Below are 19,794 nucleotides of genomic sequence, written 5' to 3'. Positions count from 1 at the left end.
AGAGGCCTTCCCTCTCTTTTCTTCTCTCTACTTTGAGCAGGGAATTGTTAGGTAAAGGCTTTTGCTTCTGCCAGTTAAGTTTCCTAAGATATTCTGGAAACTATTTAGAAAATTCTCAGTAGACAGGATAACCCCATAGAAACTGGAGCTGTGTGCACGTCGCTACCCCTACAATGCTTTTATCACCCTCCTCCACCCACCCACCCCACAAAAAGGGGATTTTCAATAATCAATGTGCTGTTGAATTATACTAGAAAAGAAGGCAGTAGAGAATGTATATCCTTCCCCCTGCCAAGGTAAACCAAGTTGTCATCTGAGGGTATGTACTAGCTCACAGCTCAAAGCTGAATGAAATTTGTAGTTGGTAGTCAATTCAAAGTAACATCTGCATGTTATTTTGGCTCAGCATTGGTTCTAGGTTCTTATTTTCTTTACAGATTAAGACCCTATCTATTCATCCCAAACTCAAACTAGGACAATGAGGTTATTTAGCCGAAAGGTGGGTGTAATGAATAGAAGGTGTCAGGCTTGGAGTCAGGAAAATCTAGATTGAGTCTTGCCTCGGACACATGAGCCCTGTGTGACTGTAGTCAAGTGACCTACCTCTCAGTGTCCATACACAACCCTCTCTTATCTGTTACAGGTCTACATCTTTTAGAGTTATTTTCCTTACCAGAAGCTCCTTATACCCATGAACGAGGAGGGGAGGGAGGGAGTAGGGTAGGAGGCAGTCAAGGAAACAGAGGAAGGAATGAAGGAGAGAGTGGAGAAGTGGGAGGGAGGAATAAGACAGACACAGAGAGAGAGTTGAAAAACTAGTTTTGGATGTTTATGTCGTGGATTATCAAGCTATCTAAAGAAAATGTAATTATTTCTAATTTCATTTTCATGCTCCAAAGCTATTGCTTATCTAGAAAAGTTATGTCTGTATCTCACCATTAAACTAAAAACTTTAAAAATGTCATTGATAGTAGATGATAGACATCAGCAAGGTCAGAAGAATCACTTCAGTAAGACTGTTCTCACTAGTTTTTTGATTGGAAAAAATTTTTGTGTCTGTAGCGCCACCTTATGTCTAGAGTTTTAAATGTAGCTAGTAACGTTCTAATACAGAGGTTAGCCACATAGAAATTTAGCCTTTCGTACTGTAAACACAGCAATGGACTAAGGGGTCAGCCTGAGTTACTTATTAATAAGAGCAAAATAACTAGGCCACAAGTGGTTATCTGACCAACAATTTCTTGCTTTAGCACTAGATCTGTTGTTTTGTTTGTTTTGGGTTTGTTTGGTTTGGTTTTTGTGTATTTTGGGTTTTGGTTTGTTTGGGTTTTTTTGGTCCAGACCTGTAATTTTATCTGTAAGATGTTCCAAGGTGAGGAAACTCCACCTTCCAATGAAGATAAGCAACTGTTCTACGACTTCTTGAGGCATTGGGCTTACCTGGAGTCACTCAGCTATTATGTATTCATTCAGGCCAGCTCTCTGTCCACTGGTCCTCACTGCTCATTATGCCTTGGGTCATTTTAACTATTTTTTAAATGACTGCCTATAATGGCTAATCTAATGGGATGCATTTCATGAGGTCATAGCTTAACGGAGTTTAAAGGTCATCTGATCCAACCCCTTCATTTTTAAATAAAAAAACTGAGACGCAGAGAAGATAAACAATTTGCCCAATATCACACTGGTAGGAAACCCAAAGCTAGGATTTTAACCCAGATACTCACTCAGACTTCAAACCCCGAGTTCAATCTATATCATATCACACTGTATTAATTACAGTCAAAGGCTGTGTAGTAAACATTGAAGTATAAACAAAGGTGGTTTCCTACATTGGAAATTCTTAAATGAATTTATGAATAATCCCAGGGTACGCAGAAGAGAATAGTGATACCCGCCCCCCCAAACACACATATTCTCTCTCTCTCTCTCTCTCTCTCTCTCTCTCTCTCTCTCTCTCTCTCTCTCTCTCTCTCTCTCTCTCCCCCCCCCATCCAAGAAGTCAGACAAAAAGCTAGGTCATCTTGGTCATCTCCCTGAACGCAGGGGAGAAGCAATGGTGAAAAGCCAAGGCTTTAATATGTGTGTAAATTTGGTATTTCTTCTGCTTTAGTCATACAAAGATGAATCCCAGCCACAAAACCTGCTTATCAAAAGTTAGGCTGACCTGAGGTCTAAGAACAGTAAACACTGTGTTAACTTGTTCTAAGGATGAAGAATTATAGAGGGGAGGGAACATTTAAAGGCATTTACCTTTCAAGAGATTTTCAGCTGAAGTACCGTGTGGCATAATATTTAATATGTTTATTATAGTTTGTTAATAAAGACTCTAAAAGCTATTTTTAAGTTTTATGTACGTTTGTTCATGTTTATCTCATGGAATTTCAAAATAAATTTATTTTAAGGTTTACCAGTATTTTTTAAAGCATGCTGGATGCTTATAAATCATGTTGATACCCATCTTTATTCATTTATTTCATTTTTCACTGTTTTTATTACCATTTTCTTCCTAGGTACCTGCAAAATAATAAAATTAGGTCTGTATCCGTGCATGCGTTCAGGGGACTGTATAACCTTACTAAGCTGTAAGTATCAGTCTTAATGCCTTTAAATATGTCAGAAAGATGAGGTCTTAGGACAGTACTAGGATAAAGAATGGTCTAGGTTATTCTGTATAGTCTATTCACACCATTCTAGTCCAAATGTCAGTGTTTCTTAATTAAATCAATAAAATATTAATTAAGTGCCTACTACGTGCAAGACCCTGTGGGCTGAGGATCCAAAGGTGAAAGCCAAATACATTGTCTAACTTCAAGGAGTTTACAATGTAACAGGAAGGATACGAAATTTATGAGACTGAAAGTTGGGTGGGTAGAGAGCTAGCTTGAAGCCAGGAAACATCTCCACAATTTTAACAATCAGAGGAGGTGGTTGAGGAGGTAAGCAAGGGAGGGAAATGTGCAAGGGAAAAAAAGATGCAATTCCACCACCACCCCACCCACCCCTTACCTCTGTCATAGCTCAACCACCTATGAAAAGTGTTCTATAATTACAGAGACTTTGTTCTCCTACCTCAATCCAATTCAATTCAATATTTTTTTTGAATATCTACTATACTGCAAAATACTATTAGGCACCAGGGAATTGAAGGAAAAAAAGTGTCTACCATCAAGGAGCTTCTATTCTACTGGGCAAGAAGGACTGGCAACGGTTAATAAATACAATACTGAGTTTGTACATATTTGTTTGCTTGTTGCCTCCTCCATTAAATTGTGAGCTTCTTGAGGCAAGGAGAGTACTTTGCCTCTTTTTGTATTCCCAGTGCTTAACATAGTGTCTGGCACAACGTTTGCTGCCTAACCTTTGACTATTAAAGTGTTTTGCTCTGTGCCTAGTTGTGTGAAATACGAAAGCAGTAAACAGCATCTTCAAGGACCTTAGTCATTGGAGAAATAAGATGTTTCCATAAAACTATTAAGGGCCAACTATGTAGCTCAGTACTAGGAGAGTTCAGGGAAGAGAATTATCAGAATGAGTTAGAATAACCTTGGAAGAGGTAAGAGGCTCAGTTTAAATACCACCTCTTCTAAGAAGCTTTCCATGACTTCTCCCACATAAAAGTGATTTTTTCTTCATCTGATTTCATAGCACATTGCCTACGTTGCATTTTACTTAGTAGCTACTACTAACTCATCACTTCCACTTGTTTGTTTATCTCTGGATCCTTCCAGAACTTACCATAGTGAATTACACATAGTCTGTATTAAATAAATCTTAGACTTTTGAAGGCTTAAGAACTCTGATCAACAATGACCATAATTTTAGAGAGCCAATAATGAAGCATGCTACCTACCTCTTGATAAGGAGGTAGCAGGCTTTCGATATGACAGAGAATGGAGGAATGCAGGAATTTGTTTCAACTATATATATTTGTTATAAAGGTTTTCTTTTTCTCTTTTTCCAACAGGGAAGAAGGTAGGAGGGAGTGGAAAATAGATTTTTTTTTGTTCAAGTATAAAATTTTATAAGATTTATAAATTTATAAAATTGTATAAGATATTTTGTTCATTTAAAACATAAAAGTGATTTTAAAAATAAATGTTAGATGACAGGGATAAGGCCAGAAGCTAGATAGAGAATAGGGTCTTGTGGTAATGCCCATATTTTTTGGTTAGTAGGACTCCCCTGAAGATTCCTACATTGTCTGCATATAGAAGAGCCCTAGGAAACACTGGGGAAAGAAAAGAAGCTATTTCTGAATCCTATCATATACCTAGAATTCAAGGATGGGAATAAAGCCTTTTCTCCCCTAGCTTTAGGGCTTTAGGGAGGGGAGGAAGTAGGTCACATTGGTGGTGGTGGTCATCCCCACTATCCACAAAGTATGACACTGTCCTGGTAGAGGAAGGGCATTCTAGATAGTAAAGTGTGAACTGTATATGTCCTAGAAATTCAAAAAAGAGAGACATCCATATGGACTGAATACTTAAGGAAAACCTCATGGGACCTTGAAGAGTACTTGAGGAGTAGCTAGGATTTAAATGGGCATCGGGGAACCCATTCTAGATAGGTAGCTTGGCATATATTAATAATTTACAATCCAAAGATAATGGACCCCTATAGGGTTGTAGAATTATCATTGCAGGGGGTCAATGAAACTATCTGACCACAAAAAAACTGTCTTTTTATCTTCAACACCAACAAAACAAGCAGCATGACTCAATATAATAAATATCCTGTAGACTAAATAAATGTCTTAAGCATGTATTACAATATTTCAAATGCATATGTTATGATTAACAAAATATTCATTTTAAAACATTATTAAATTTATGGTAAGTTTTTATCAGTATGTAGTTCCTAAACAGTGGATGCAAAAAAAAAAAAGGATCCATGTTATTGAGAAAGTTGGAGAGGTTAAGAATCCCTGTTATAGAGAGAAAAGAGAAAAAAAAAATAATCTCTAGCAAAAGACTGAGCTTTAAGGAATGACTATAGTAAGGGGGCAGATGAAGGAAGAAAAGGAAACAAAGGAACACCAAGGAAATCAGAAAACCCTTTATAAATGTCCGTTCTTTATTGTGTTTTGGAGGTTACTTTCTTCACAGTGAGGCAGATAGCACAGGTGTTATCCCCATTTTACAAATGAAAAAAGGAGAAAGTGAATAAGCATTTATTAAGCCCCTATTGTGTGCCAACTGATGGAGAGGTTAAGTGACTTCCTTCCAATCCTATTAACTAGTAATAAAAAACAAACAGCAGAACTGTGTTTTGAACCCAGGTTTTTTGACTTCCAAACATAGTGCTTTTGGTATTATCATAGCCCCCCAAAACTGACCATAGTAGTCATTAGTAAAATGAAAATGTATGTATACACTTTTGCTACTGTTCTTAAAATTAATGTCTGTAGGACACCTCCAAATGAGAAATGAAAAATTAGGCTAGTCATCAGATGTTTCTTTCCTTTGAGATACCAAAACTCTATATATTTGAATATCTCTAGATTGACTTAATTTCCCCCCATATTTGTTTGACAAAGAGAATAAATTCTAAAGTGTGTTTCCATTATCTTTTTTTCAGGTATCTGAGCCACAACAAGATAACCGTTTTGAAGCCTGGTGTGTTTGAAGATCTCCACAGATTGGAATGGCTGTATGTTTTCTTTGTAGGCAAAAACATTTATTTTTACAACACTGTAATATATTAATGAAAACAAAATTTTCTTCTGCTTGGCAGGATTATTGAAGATAACCAACTCAGTAGGATTTCTCCATTAACATTTTATGGACTTAATTCTCTTATCCTCCTGTAAGTACAATTTAATAATGATGAACAATTTTTTTGCTGGTTTAAGCTTAATAGGGATAAATTGGATTAGCAGAAGATTCTTAAGATTCTTCTCCCATTGTTATCAATCTGTTAATCATGGAAAATGAAGTTGTCAGTCCAATTTTAAAGATTGTAAAACATTTTAAAAATATCTATTCCTCGATCTTTCTATGACAAATGGTTTCTGAATATAGAAGTAAAAACAACATCCTTGGAGTATAAGACCTTTTAAAGCTGGATACAGCCTTACTACATATATTGTGATTTATCTTTAACAAACCAAGACTGTACTCATGTTTGTCTTAATTATTAGAAAAACTCAACTTTTTCCTTATTGATTCTGGTGAAAGTTAAAATGAATGATCTTTTAAATTAGAAAATCAAAATATCATGTATCGCAAATAATAGCAGTTGAAATTTAGTCACTGATAAGCATTTGGTTACCCCAAAACTTAAGAGGACATTTAAAGAGGTAGTGTCAGGAACCTGTAAGTAGCTCTGACTATCGGGCTCCATTATCTCAGTTATAGGACAGCTTAGGAGAACAATGGACAGCACTGCTATTGTCAAGGATGCAGCATTTACTGACCCTGTATCACAAAGGCATCATCAACCACACACTTCAGCGTTTCTGTGTACAAGAGCTCAATCAAATCCCAACACAGCCACGCACATAATATTTCTCTAAAGATATACACAAATACAGTGGAATGCAAAGAGAGCCACTCAGAAATAACAGAACCCTAAAACCACATTCACTGTACTGTTACCAATACATCTTGCTTGGTTCACTAGTTTTCCCTCCTTCCAAAAGAACAGCTCTGCAACAGCAGTAGAATGGGCCAAGCTCAAAAACACGAGCCCAAGGTTCCTGTTCTCCCTACTTTAAGCTATAAGCAGCTTCAGAGTGGGAGAGGTTCATTTGTCAGGGCTGCTGCCTGTAAGTGCTCAGCTCAGTTGCTGCAGCTTTCTTTGTGTGGCAAGGAATTGTTGGATTTATTGGATTCTACCAGCTTTATCAAAGGATACAATGATGCCAGCTTGGATGAGATGAGAAAAGACCCCTGGAATCTTTTGACTTCTTTCATTGTAAATATGTGAGAAAACATTTCTTTTCTCTTTCCAGGGCACTGATGAATAATTCTCTTGTCCATTTACCTGATAAGCCACTTTGCCAGCATATGCCTAGACTACACTGGCTGTAAGTTTCTCGTTTTGTTTTTAAAAGAGCACAGCTATTATTTTCTTTCCTTAATTCTGTTTGATTCATCAGATTTCCTGGCAAAGCACGAGGTAAGTTCTGCCTTAGGTGTCATATAAAGTATGCTCGAATTCAACAAGAAGGCATAGCACATCTTCTCTAATGTCTGTCTCTGTGGCACTAGTTCTTAATAAGTAAAGAATGAGATAACGTCCTGTTTGCACAACCTAAGCTAGGTGTGGTAAACTGAGCTAAGCAGAACCTTCATCAAGTGGCAAACCTCTCCAATTTCTATTTCTTGCACATTCTAACCATCTTAAAAACCTCCAAATTCCCAAATCACCCACCCAACAAAACAAAGTAGGACAAAGGGTGAAACCATAAAACCTGTTTCCTCCCCACTACTTCAAAACATTTCCCAGAGTCACAGAAGCTGTGAATAGAAAAGGATTTCCAAAGATCAACAGGCAACTTTTCTACTTTTGGATAGCTCTAATTGTTGGGGATATATTCCTTACATGGAACACAACTCTGCCTCCTTGAAACTTCCAAACACTGGTGTGAATTCTATCCTTTGGTGCTAATAATGATAACTGATACTAATACAACCTTTAAAGTTAACAAAGCACTTTATGTACTTACCTCATTAGATCCTTACTATCTCATTGGGTCCTTACAATGACAATCCATGACAGGTGTTACAGGTATTATTATCTTCACCGTACAGGTCAGGAAACTGTGGATCAGAAAGGATGAGTGGGCTTCCATTTTATCATCTGTAAAACGAAGAGGTTGATTGGACTCCATGACCCATCAACTAGTTCCTCCCAGGTCTAAACCTATAATACTATGACTTCCTCAGGATAACAAGGCAGAATTTGAACTCAGCTCTCTCCTAACTTCAGGCCAGCCCTTTTTTCACTATGACACATTGCCTCTTTAATCAGAACAAGTCAAATCTGTCTTGTATATGACACTGCTTCAAACATCCGAGGACACTTCGTATGTTCTGCCTCCTATCCTCAAACCTACTCTTCTCCAAGCTAAACATTCTCAGTCCCTTCAACTATTCTTTATATGGTATGATCAATACTGTCATCATCTGGATATGCTCCAACCTCTCAACATCTGTCCTAAAATCAGATAAACATAACACTTCAGATGTTATATTTGCGTCTGATCAGCGCAGAGTACAGAAAACACTCGCTCCCTACTTTTTAACACTATGCCTCTCTTAAAGTAGCTTAAGTTGGTTTTAGCTTTTTCTGGCTGTGGTTAATTCCCAACCCTGGCATTGTTAGATCACATTTAGTTTGTGGTCCACTGATAGACCTAGACAGTTTTTACCTTTACCATTGCTTAACCATATTTTATCCATCCTGGATTTGGCCTCATAGACTCAGAATTGTAACAGATCTTTTAATAAATGTAGTCCAACACTCTCATCTTATATAAAAAGAAAATGGAGACTCAGAGAGGAGACTAGCCCAAGTCTACACAAATACCAAGTAGAAGCCCCAGGTTTAAACTCAGGTCCTCTAAATCTAAATCATAAACAAGCTCTTTCTACTGTACCAACTGGTAGAGTAGATTTTTTTGAACCCAGGAATTTACATTTAATCTTATTAGATTTGTTCTCCAGCCTAGCCTGCTGGAATCTATTCTGGATTTCAACCACACTGTCAAACAATGGACTCCATTGTCAAATGATCCATCATGGCTTTGTGTCATCTGTAAATTTGATATAATTTATAACTTATAACTTCATCCCTATTATTAATGTTTATCAGTAAAGTACCAAGGACTGAATTCTGAAGCATTTAAATCACTAGAGAACGTGGTCCAAACTGACACTGATATATTAATGACTACTCTCTGTGTCTGATCATTTAACAATCAATCAATACACATTTAATAGGTGTCTCCTATGATGCCTAGTAGGCATGGTGCTAGGCACTAGGAATATAAAGACATAAATGAAATGGTCCCTGCCCTCAAGAAGTTTATATTCTACTAGAAAAGATGATATATGCAAATGTAAGTAAATATAAAATATAACCAAAGCAAATACAAGGCAATGGGGTGGAGGCACTAGCAGATAGGTTGATCAAGAAAGGTTTCATGTAGGAAGTAAGCTTGAGAACAACTTGAGTTGAGCTTTGAAAGAAGCTAGGGATTCTAAGAGGCAAAACTGTTCCTAAAAGGAATAGGGAGCTATAGGACTTTTTGAGTGAGTGCAATAAAACTTGTTCATTAGAAATATTACCTTAGCAGTTATATAAAGGATGAATTGGAGAAGGGAGACAATTGGGAAAGGGAAACAAAATAGAAGGCTACTGAAGTATTCCAGGTCAGAGAGGTTCAGAGGTCCTGAACTAGGGTGGTGGCTATATGAATTGCTAATTGATTTACGTAATTATGAAATGGGACAGGCAAGCGTGGTTCTTTGGGTACTTACCAGAAAACAACACAATGGCAGCAGGAAGTAAGGCTGCAATCATAAATAAGGCACAGAAGGTCCAGGGGCAAATAGCACAGAGAGTACAGAGACAAATGGTGCAAGACAGAGTGAACGTAGAGGCAGACAGCATGGGGAAGAGAATGGGCAGTGGGAAAGTCACAGAAAGTCCCTCCCAAAAGGACAGGTTAGAGCTGGGGGCATTCAGCAGCATAGTTCCAGAGGAAGATGCTAGAACGCTCAGACAGGCAGAAATTTGAGGGTTTTATCTGTGTGACCTTGTGTTAGTTCATCAAAATATCCAAATCATCTCAAAGCTGTGGGTAAAACTTTAACGTTAGCACGTCCATGTCATCTCAAAGCTAACAACATCTGGGGTTCTGCACCTGGTCTTCCGGCAGATGTCTGGAACCTATCTGATATTTATATATGATAGCACTAAAAGGCTGTGAGACAGCAAGGCCCACATGGCTTTCCCTGATATAGCACATATTCTCAGGATGTGAATTTTGGTTAATCTATAATACAGTTTGCAAATTATGCTCCTTTGATCTTTGGGATGGTGTGTTCTATGACTTACAGGTTCCATTTTGCAATCTTACTTCCTGCTATTGTTATTAACTTGGAGGTATACCTCCAAGATATTGCAGGTTTGGTTCCAGACCACTGCAATAAAGCAATTATCACAGTAAAGCAAGTCACATGGATTTTTTTTTGTTTCCCAGTGCATATAAAAGTTTATTTTTACACTATATTGTAGTCTATTATGTGGGCAATAGTATTCTGCCTTTTAAAATGTACATACCTTAAGTAACAAATACATCATTACTGAAAAAAAAAATACCAACCATCATCTGAACCTTCAGCAAGTCATAATATTTTTTGCTTGGTAGAGGATCTTGCCTCAATGTTGAATGGCTGCTGACTGATCAGGGTGGTGGCTGCTGAAGAATGGAGTGGCTGTGACAATTTCTTAAAATAAGACAATGATGAAATTTGCCCCATTGATTGACTCTTCCTTTCATAAAAGATTTCTCTGTAGCATGCAATGCTGCTTGATAGCATTTTACCTGCAGTAGAACTTTTTTCAGAATTGGAACCAATCCTCTCAAATCCTGCCACAGGTTTATCGACTTAGTTTATGTGATATTTTTAGGTTTATATTTTATGTGATATTCTTCAATATTAATGTATATTAGGGAATAGAGAGGCCCAAGGAAAGGGAGAGAGACAGGGGAACATTTGGTTGGTGGAGCAGTCAGAACACACACAAACATTTTTGGTATGGTTTGGGGTACCCCAACAATCACAATAGTTACATCAAAGATCAATGATCACAGATCACCGTAACAGATATAATAATAATGAAAATTTTGAAATATTGTGAAAATTACCAAAATGTGTCATAGATACACAATGTGACCGACCACATGATGTTGGAAAAATAGCACCAAGAGACTTGCTCAACACAGGGTTGCCACAAACCTTCAATTTGTACAAAAACACAATTATCTTCAGAGCATAATAAATCAAAGCACAATAAAACAAGGTATGCCTGTACTATACTGACTAGAAGGGGGAGGAAGAGGGTCAAGGAGACCAGAACAAGATACAATTTTAACACATCATGTTAAAAAAAAAAAGGATAGATATAAATGATGTTGTAGAGGTAGAATCAACAAGACTTGGCAATTAATTGGATATGACTAGTAAGAGAAAGTAAAATTGATTCAAAGGTTGAAGATGAGAGACTGAAAGGATAGTAGTACACTCTACAGAAATTGGGATATTAGGAAGAGGCAGCATGAATTGGGAGGAAGAAGGATAATGAGTTCTATTTTAGATATACTTACTATGACCTCCAGCTTCAAACGTCCAATAAGAAATTGGTGATATGTGACTGAAACTCAGCAGAGAAACTAGGACTGGATACTAGATCAGCAAATCATCTACATAGAGATAATAATTGAACCCAAAGAAGCTGATGAGATCACCAAGAGAATGAGTATAAAGACAAGAAGACAGGGCTCAAGACAGAACCTTGATGTACAACCACAGTTAACTTAACCAATTACAAAGGCAACTAATTGTATTTTTACTTCACCCACATTTCTGTATCTTGTACATGATGATAACGTAAGAAATTGTAAAAAGTGTCTTGCTGGAATCCAGGTAATTCACCATAAAGTGTTTTATTTCTAGGTTCTTAAGACTAAGAAAACGGTTGTATATATAATGGAAATCCTGAATATGAGAACTAAAAGGAACTTTAATGAATATCTAGTCCAAAGATGTCAAATTCAAATAGAAACAGAAGCTACCAAACTATATATGATGATCCCTGTAGGCTGCATATTAACTTAGAAAGCATGTATTTACATATTTTTTTTTTCATTAATACATAAACATTAAAATCAGATAGGAACTACATTTTAATCTGATTCTGGCCACACTTGAGAGAGTTGGGGGCCACACCTTTAACACTTTTGATCTGGTCCAACTCCCTCATTTTACAAAAAAAGCGAGGCCCAGAGGGAGTTTGTTTTAAGGGATCTCTTGTAGTACCACTACAGTAAAAGTAGCAGCACTTCAAGGTTTTGCAAAGCACTTCACATGTATTATCTCATTTGCTTGTCACAACCCTGAGGTAGGTGTTAAGGAGGTCAACTAGTTGCCCTTTGAGGTCCTCTGAGCTAAGTTATGATCCCATGATCTCTTAACTCGCTCAGGGTCACATAGTTAGTGTCTAAGATAAGATTTGAATCTGCTTTATTACATCATGTTACTTCTAATAATATTTAACACATCCAGGAACCTCACCTATCAGGAAAACAAGATAAAACCAGTTAGTAATTTAAAAAGTAGAGGGGTGAGCTGCTAAAATAAATGTATACCTACATATGTATGTGTGTGTATATGTGCACTAAAGTGTATCCATTTTCTTCACATAAGAATCCATCGGATCTTTCCTTAGAGCTGAATTTATTTAGATAGAATTCAAATAAGTTTAAAAAACCAATTTCCAAATCCATATCAGATTTAAAACCGTACATTATAAGGAGGTGGAAGGACCTACTAAATGCACCCTCAGAAAAACTTGATAGAAATGACATCTGACATTAAGATTTCCTAATCTGTTTATTCACAACAAACCTGTGAGGTAGGTAAAATAGCATTAGCCCTCCCTTACAGATGAGGTAACAAAGGCTTAGAGAAATTAAGTGACTTGCCCACAGTCAAAGAACTATTTAGTATCAGAAGCAAGACTTAAACTTAGGTTTCCCCTGCCTCCAAGTTCACCTAAGCTACTACATGGCTTAGTAAGTAAGTGTTGGACCTAAAGTTAGGAAGACTGCAGTTCAAATGTAGCCTCAGATATTTATCTTGCAGCTCTGGGCAAGCTCTGCTCCAGTTTCTCCATCTGTTGTTAGTTAGGCTCATATGAGATATTTGTAAAGTGCTTTGCAAACCTTAAAGTGCTATCTATATAAGTGGTAGCTACTATAATAATGTCTGTGTCTGTGTGTCTGTATAACTACTATATGTAGAAAGAGAGAAGACATGAAAAATATGAAAATCTGACCAGGGAACTCAAAAGACAAGAGGAGCTCAGGGCCATTTTGTGTGTAGGCTCTGAGGGCATCATTTCTTCATAGCACATTATATACTAACAGATCATCAGATCCTCAGGCTGGGAGCCATCAGGTACCTTAGAAATACAGTAGAGGCATGAGCCAAGAAATAACCACTGGGATAAAATCACGTCCTTGAAGTACTGAAGTAGATATCTAATGTATCAGTTAAAGAGGCATGTAAAAGGAACAGAGGTATAGTGGAAACAGCCAGATGACTGGTTTTGAAAATAGGCCGTGTTAGGGGCAGCTTGGCGGGGTAGTGGATAGAGTGCTGGGCCTGGAGTCAGAGGACCTGAGCTCAAATTTGGCCTCAGGCACACAACACTCACTAGCTGTGTGACCCTAGGCAAGTCACTTAACTGTTTGCCTCAGTTTCCTTGTTTGTTAAATGAGCTACAGAAAGAAGTAGCAAACCACTGCAGTGGTTTCTTTGCCCAGAAAAACCCAAATGAAATGATTAAGAGTAGAATGCAACTGAACAAATACTTTAAAAGAAGCTATACTTAATAGATAGCAGTATCATTAAATACTGTTTTTAAAAATGGATGGATAGATGGAAAGAGATATAATACAGATATAAGATACAGATGAGATATATAAGATGTAGTATAGGCAAATAGATGGATGATAAAGAAAATACAGTATAGACAGATACAGAAGATAATTGAGATAAGATAGAACTTCCAAAAAAAGTGAATTTAGGGAAAATAAGGAAAAGTCCCAGATTTGAGTTATATTAGAGATTCTCAACCAGATGTCCTAGAATTTTTTATCCACATTTTGCTAAGTGTATTTCAGTATAATTGGCTCCCCTTGATAATCTCTATGTATTTTAGTTTTATGCGTTTCCATACATTTTTCTGAGGTCCGTAGCCTTCACCAGACAGCCAGAGGGGTCCATGACACAAAATTAGTATGGAACCCGGGTCTTCAGTGACCTTACTCCATTATTTCAGAGGCTGGAAGAGCCAGGTGGGATGAGAATGGGATTCGTGCTTCCTAAGCCTCGGCGGCGCTTTCCAGTGAAACACGTGGGCAGGACAGGCATTGTTCCAGCAGCCCCTTTCCCCCGGCACTCTGGGGAGCTCAGCGTGGGCAGGGAAGAGCTGCTGGGGTGGGAAGGAGGGCGTGGCCCCGCCTCCGCGGCTTCTGACGTCACAAAGCCAAGCGCAGACCAGGTGCAGCCCAGACGCCCGCAGTTCAGCTTGGTTCTGGGCTGAGCGAGAGCTAGAGGTGAAGCCTCGTCCTCCCTGGGGCTACTCTCAGGCCGAAGCTGCGGGCTCTGCCTCTCAAGCCCCGGACGGGGCGGCGCCGGGGTCAGGAGACGATCTCTAGACCAGGGCGCCCCGCGATCCTGGGATTGGTAGCTCTCCTCCGACAGCCCCCGGAATGGCCACGTCCCCGGAGGCCCCGCTCAAGATCTCCGACTGCTTCTGTCCCATCTGTACGGAGATCCTGGTGGAGCCCGTAAGCCTCCCGTGCGGCCACACGCTATGCCACTCGTGCTTCCAGCAGACCGTTCAGAAGGCCAGCCTGCACTGCCCCTTCTGCCGCCGCCGGGTGTCCTCGTGGGCCCGTGCCCAGGCCCGCCAGAACACGCTGATCAATCAGAAGCTATGGCGCAGGATCGAGAAGCAGTACATCCGGAATGGCGGGCTCGCCAGCGAAGGCAGGAGGACCCAGCGCAGGGAGCGGGAGGCGGACCTCCCGCTGCGCAGGCTCAGTGCGCCAGGGGAGCTGAGGCGGGAGTACGAGGAGGAACTGAGCAAAGTGGAAGCGGAGAGGCGGGCATGCGCAGAAGAGGAGGCTCGAGTCAGTGCGGAGTACATAAACCGGCTACTGGCCGAGGAGGGGGAAGAGAAGCGCAGGAGGGAGGAAGAGGAAGGCAGTCAAAGGAATGGACAAGAGGAAAAAGGGAAGCTGAGACGAGAGCTAGAGCAAAAAGAGAATCAGAAGGAAGAAGAAAATCAGGGGTCAAAGCAAGAAGAGACTCAAACTAGGGAGAAAAGGCCAAGGTATGAGGAAGACCAGAGGCAAGCTAGGGAGGAGGGAGAGAGGCAAAGAGAGAGAGAGGACCTGCTGAAACTAGATAAAGATCTGGCCCGAGAAATAAGCATCAGTCTTAAAACACTGAAATGTGTCTTGACTTCCCTTTTTGTTGCCAGTTCATCTTACCCTGCCTCTTGCAGAACGCCAAAGAAAACAGAGAGCAAACCCAACAATGCTGGAGACATTCACAAGTGCATGACATCCAGATCCCAACTTACCTCCCCAGAACTAGAGAATGAACTTGAAATAGCAGGAGGCAAGAGATCCTACAATTCTAAGGAGGTCAGCATTGGTAAAGAGAAGAGCCCCAGGTGGCAGGAGCAAAGAGGGGGAGACTTTCCAACTTTATCTACACAAGCCTTCTGTGAAATTGAAAACATTGGTGCAAGGGCTTCCCTGGAAAATGGGATGAAAGAAAGAGAACCAGGAACAAGCAGTGAGGATGAAATTATAAGCCATTGTAATGTTGCAAATCACAGACTGCCCAAAACCAAATTTTTCTGCTCTGGGAAAGTTGTAACTAAGCCTTCCAGCAAATCAGAGAATGAATGTACAGCAGAGATGAAAAATGAAGGCACTAGTCTGTTGGTGAATAAAGAAATTCCAGGAAGGAAAAGTCTAGAATCGCTGTCTGAATCCCTCAGTGATTCAGGCCTCTCTTTGAAGAAAGGGAAAATATGCCCAGAGACCACCCCAGAGAAAGAGGAAAGAAAAAATAACTTTACCCAAAAACTGATGGATTTAGAGCACTTATTTTTTGAGAGGCATAAACAAGAGGAAAAGGATAGATTATTGGCATTACAGCTTCAGGGAAAAATTAATAAAGAGCAAAGGAAACTGAATTGGAGAAAGAGGACCCGAGATGCATACCTCCTTCGCCCTAGAGCCTCCTTAAATTCAGATAAAAGAAGAAGGGTTTGCAGCAGAAGTTCAAAGAAAAAAGCTGAAGCAGCACTTTCAGAGCCTTCAAGAGGTCCAAAATATGAATAGTGGCCATCTTTTAAAATCTAGTTGAAACTTTCAGCTAATGATAAAGGAGAAAAGGTGACAAACTCTAACCAAAATGCCCCTTCTCTATTGCCTAGTTAATACACACACAGACACACACAAATAGCTTTTCAAATTTTGCAATGAGCTGCAAATTAAGGAATATGGGAAAGGAATAAGGAGTTAAGCTTCATTATAATGCTCTCTTATTCCATAACATCCTTGTAGATAGGTTTTGCTTTTGTATTTTGGTGCATTTCGTTAACTGAAGATGCCTGTTTTCAGTAGTTGCTTGACTGGGAGGCTATCTTATTAGAGGAAAGCTCCTCAGGTGCCATTACAAATATTCATCTTCAGATTGAAATGTCCAAGTTTACAATAAAGTTTTTTTTTATATTAGCATTAATCAGGGTACACTGAGATGAAAGATCCTACTGGTTGGTAAATACCTTAGGCCAGATCCAAGATGTCCTTAAATGTCCTACATACCATAATTCTTTAAAAAAAAAAACCTTTGCAATTACTATCCACCTTTTTGTCCTGTTGAGTTGGAATTTAAATAAAAGGAGAAACTGTTCTAAAAAAATTAAAGGATGAAGATGAGATTTAATCTTCAATGAGAGAAAGGTGAATTCAATCTCCTTGCTACTGCTCAGAATATTTAAGGAGTTTACTTCAGTGACATCACTAAATTTAGTTCATCTTAATTAGATTGTAGTCAGAACCTTTATGGGGTGGATCAGCGTAGTTGAGAGAGGTAAAAGGAATCTGGAAAATGAATTGAGAGGAAGGGAGCTTTATTCCTCAAGCAAAAGGAAATGAGAGTGGCTATGATTGAACTGAGGAGGAGGGAAGGAAAGGTGATATTAAGCAGTCTTTACAGATGGAAATAGGATAAAGAAGCAAGTGACAGTAGGCAAGATAGCCCCTTCTGTATTGCGTTCCTTTCTCTAAATGCACTGCCCCCACTTTGGCCTCTGACAGTTTTAAATCTTAGTACCAGGCAACAAATCGATAATTAGTCAATCATGTTGATTTTGGAAAATTGGCTTTTAAAATTTCAATTCCAGAAAATGCAATCTTATATAAAAAGGAGGTTTTTTTTTTTTAACAGGAAGTGAGCAATGTGTAAAAAAAAACCCTGTCATAAATAATAGTGATTATATTTCTGTTTTCAGCTTTATAAAGTAAGTTCCTCCTGATAATCCTATAGAGTGGGAATTGCAAATATTACTTATCGTCACCCATATTAGAAATGATGAAGCACAGGCTCAAAAAATTTAAATGAACTTGCCTATGTTCACATAGTGAATAAATGGTATTCAGGTTACATATCCAGACCTCTTTCTACTATATCATGCTATCCTTGTAGTAGAAAACATCAAATGAATTTTTCCTTGGTCAAAATCAGATCCTTCTTTTCCAGGTGATTTGACATAGTGTGTTCTATGATGATAGACCCTGTTGAATATAGGTGACTTTCACATATGCTAACATTGCAAAGAAGATTAAATATGGTGTCTTCTGCTATACATTAGAAATAGAGGCATTAAGTGACAATTTTTATATCTTCGTGGTATTGGTTACTGTTCATTATATGTGAACATCGTAGCAGTAACAAAACTGATAACAAAGCTAAACTTTTAGTTAGAAGACTTTCTACTGATGTTTACTTTTATTTATACTTGATGGGATATATTTTTATTGGAAAAATGTGGATTTAACTACATTTAAAGCTAAGCAAATTAAAACCAACTTGCCCTTTAAAAAAAATCATTTCAACCTCTATAATAGAACATTGAACTTGGAATCAAGGGATCTGTACCAAATTCTAGCTTTTAGACTTCCTTACTTTTAGCCAAGTGACTTTCAGAGCATTTCCTCATCTGTAAAATGCAGGTTATACCACTTTTATTACTTCACAGTGTTGTTGAGAGTACCATAGTCCCATAGATTTAGAGCAAGAGGAGATCTTTGAAGCCTTCAAGTTGACAGCTTTTAAAATCTCCCACTTTACAGATAAGGAAACTGGGGCCTAGAAGATATTAAATGATTTGCCCAAGGTCATATGGGTTTTCAGATTCATAATCCACAAATTCTTAAATAGCTCACTTTGATATATGTGGGAGCTAAAGCCCAAAAAAGTTTGGTGGGTTTTTTTTAATTAAGTAGTTTAATTGGCCACAGTAAATAACAGTCTACACTGGAGCTTTCACAGATTCTAAATATTTCTATTCAAATTATACATTTCACTTTTAGAGCTAGAAGGGACTTAACAATTCACCTAACTATGGTACCCTGCTTTCCCTCTTTCTGTTTTAAGTTGAGTCTGACCAAAAGAGGTTAGGCAATTTGCCCTGTTAGAATCCTTCAAGTTAAAAGTAAAGTAAAATGTCTTTTAAATAAGAGAATCAAGTAGAGAAAAGTACCCAAAAGTAGGATTGATATTAGTGAGGTTGGCCTTGAGTCTCAAGATTGATGATGAATTTGTTAGAGAAGCAATCTAAATTCTAGGAGCAGGAAACCTAAAATCATTTCACATCATTCTGCTTTGAAATATCTTAATTTTCATGAGTACATCAAAAATCTTTGAAGACACTTCAACTCTGGTATATAACTTAATACTTCTAACCCTTACTTTTGGATGTAGATGTGAAGGAAGTACTGTAAAACTTTTTAAACTATTGTATTTGAAATATTGAATGTTGAAAAATTTGAAGTCCTTACAAGGAGAGGCTTAAAAGGTAAGGAAGGTGAATGCTGTGCACCTATTTAATAGGTGGTTTTAAACAATTACATGCAAAATAACTAGTATTGCACATGAACAATCAAATATTGTGCTGGGCCAAGATACAAGTACAAAAGAGAGTGGTCAGCTGTTAGTAATGGTAGCTAGCAGAAGTTGGCAAAACAAACTTAATCTTGCTTGGGGGAAATTTTGTCTAGGGTACAGTTGGAAATTTATGCTTCCATGGTTTTGGGGTTTAATCATGAATCAGGAAAGACCTGGTAATGAACTGTCTGATCCTGTTAAAGATAATAACTGGCTTCTAGGATTCAGGAGAAGGATGTGGACTAGAAAAGCAGCTTCTTATTATTGTTGGGGTTTTTTGTTTGTTTTGGTTTGGTTTGGTTTGGTTTGGTTTTGGTTAGGCAGTGGAGTTAAGTGACTTGCCCAGGGTCACACAGCTAGTAAGTGTTATGTGTCTGAGGCCCGATTTGTTCTCAGGTCCTCCTGAATCCAGGGCTGGTGCTCTATCCACTGGCCACCTAGCTGCCTCTATTGTTGTTTTTTAAACCACCTTTAGGGGCTTTTTTTTAAAATACTTAGAAGCTGAAGAGACAATTTAGGTGGCATTTTTTTTTCTATTCTCCTAAAGGAAAAATTTGCTTTATTGTATGCCTGAAGATAAGAACACATATTGACAAGGCCTCTGAGATTTTGAAGTAAAAAATTTTATTCAGTGTAGGATTAATATGAAGTAATAATTTAAATTAAAATAATAGTGGATGACTCAAAGAACAGAGACATAGTGATTATAAGTAGGCCATGACATATTTGCCAGCATTGACTTAACATGCAAGAGATGATGACATAAGGCATTGTCTAGAAGATGAATTTTTTTGGAAGAGAA

The 19,794-nt window shown here is 38.3% G+C and overlaps 2 protein-coding genes across 2 annotated transcripts in view; both read left to right on the top strand.

Moving 5' to 3' along the window:
- Positions 1–19,794, top strand: part of RXFP1 (relaxin family peptide receptor 1) — a 170,385-nt gene that overhangs the window by 116,262 nt on the left and 34,329 nt on the right. The window contains exons 6-9 of the mRNA XM_020994086.2: positions 2,514–2,585; positions 5,581–5,652; positions 5,737–5,808; positions 6,956–7,030. Of these exons, the coding sequence (XP_020849745.1) occupies positions 2,514–2,585; positions 5,581–5,652; positions 5,737–5,808; positions 6,956–7,030 (291 nt within the window). The remainder of the gene's footprint in view (positions 1–2,513; positions 2,586–5,580; positions 5,653–5,736; positions 5,809–6,955; positions 7,031–19,794) is intronic.
- LOC110213686 (E3 ubiquitin-protein ligase RNF168-like) lies at positions 14,314–17,477 on the top strand. Its single transcript, XM_020994095.2, has one exon. It carries the CDS (start codon positions 14,513–14,515, stop codon positions 16,160–16,162), a length of 1,650 nt encoding a protein of 549 aa, XP_020849754.1. The 5' UTR covers positions 14,314–14,512; the 3' UTR covers positions 16,163–17,477.

This window comes from Phascolarctos cinereus, unplaced genomic scaffold, assembly GCF_003287225.1.
Source record: "Phascolarctos cinereus isolate Bilbo 61053 unplaced genomic scaffold, phaCin_HiC Scaffold_9;HRSCAF=440, whole genome shotgun sequence".
NCBI lineage: Eukaryota > Metazoa > Chordata > Mammalia > Diprotodontia > Phascolarctidae > Phascolarctos > Phascolarctos cinereus.
Note: the sequence above shows the minus strand (reverse complement) of the source record. Positions and strands in the feature narration are given on the sequence as shown.

Excerpts from the sequence above, each read along its gene's own strand:
- LOC110213686 (XM_020994095.2), top strand. The coding sequence starts at position 14,513 with ATGGCCACGTCCCCGGAGGCCCCGCTCAAGATCTCCGACTGCTTCTGT.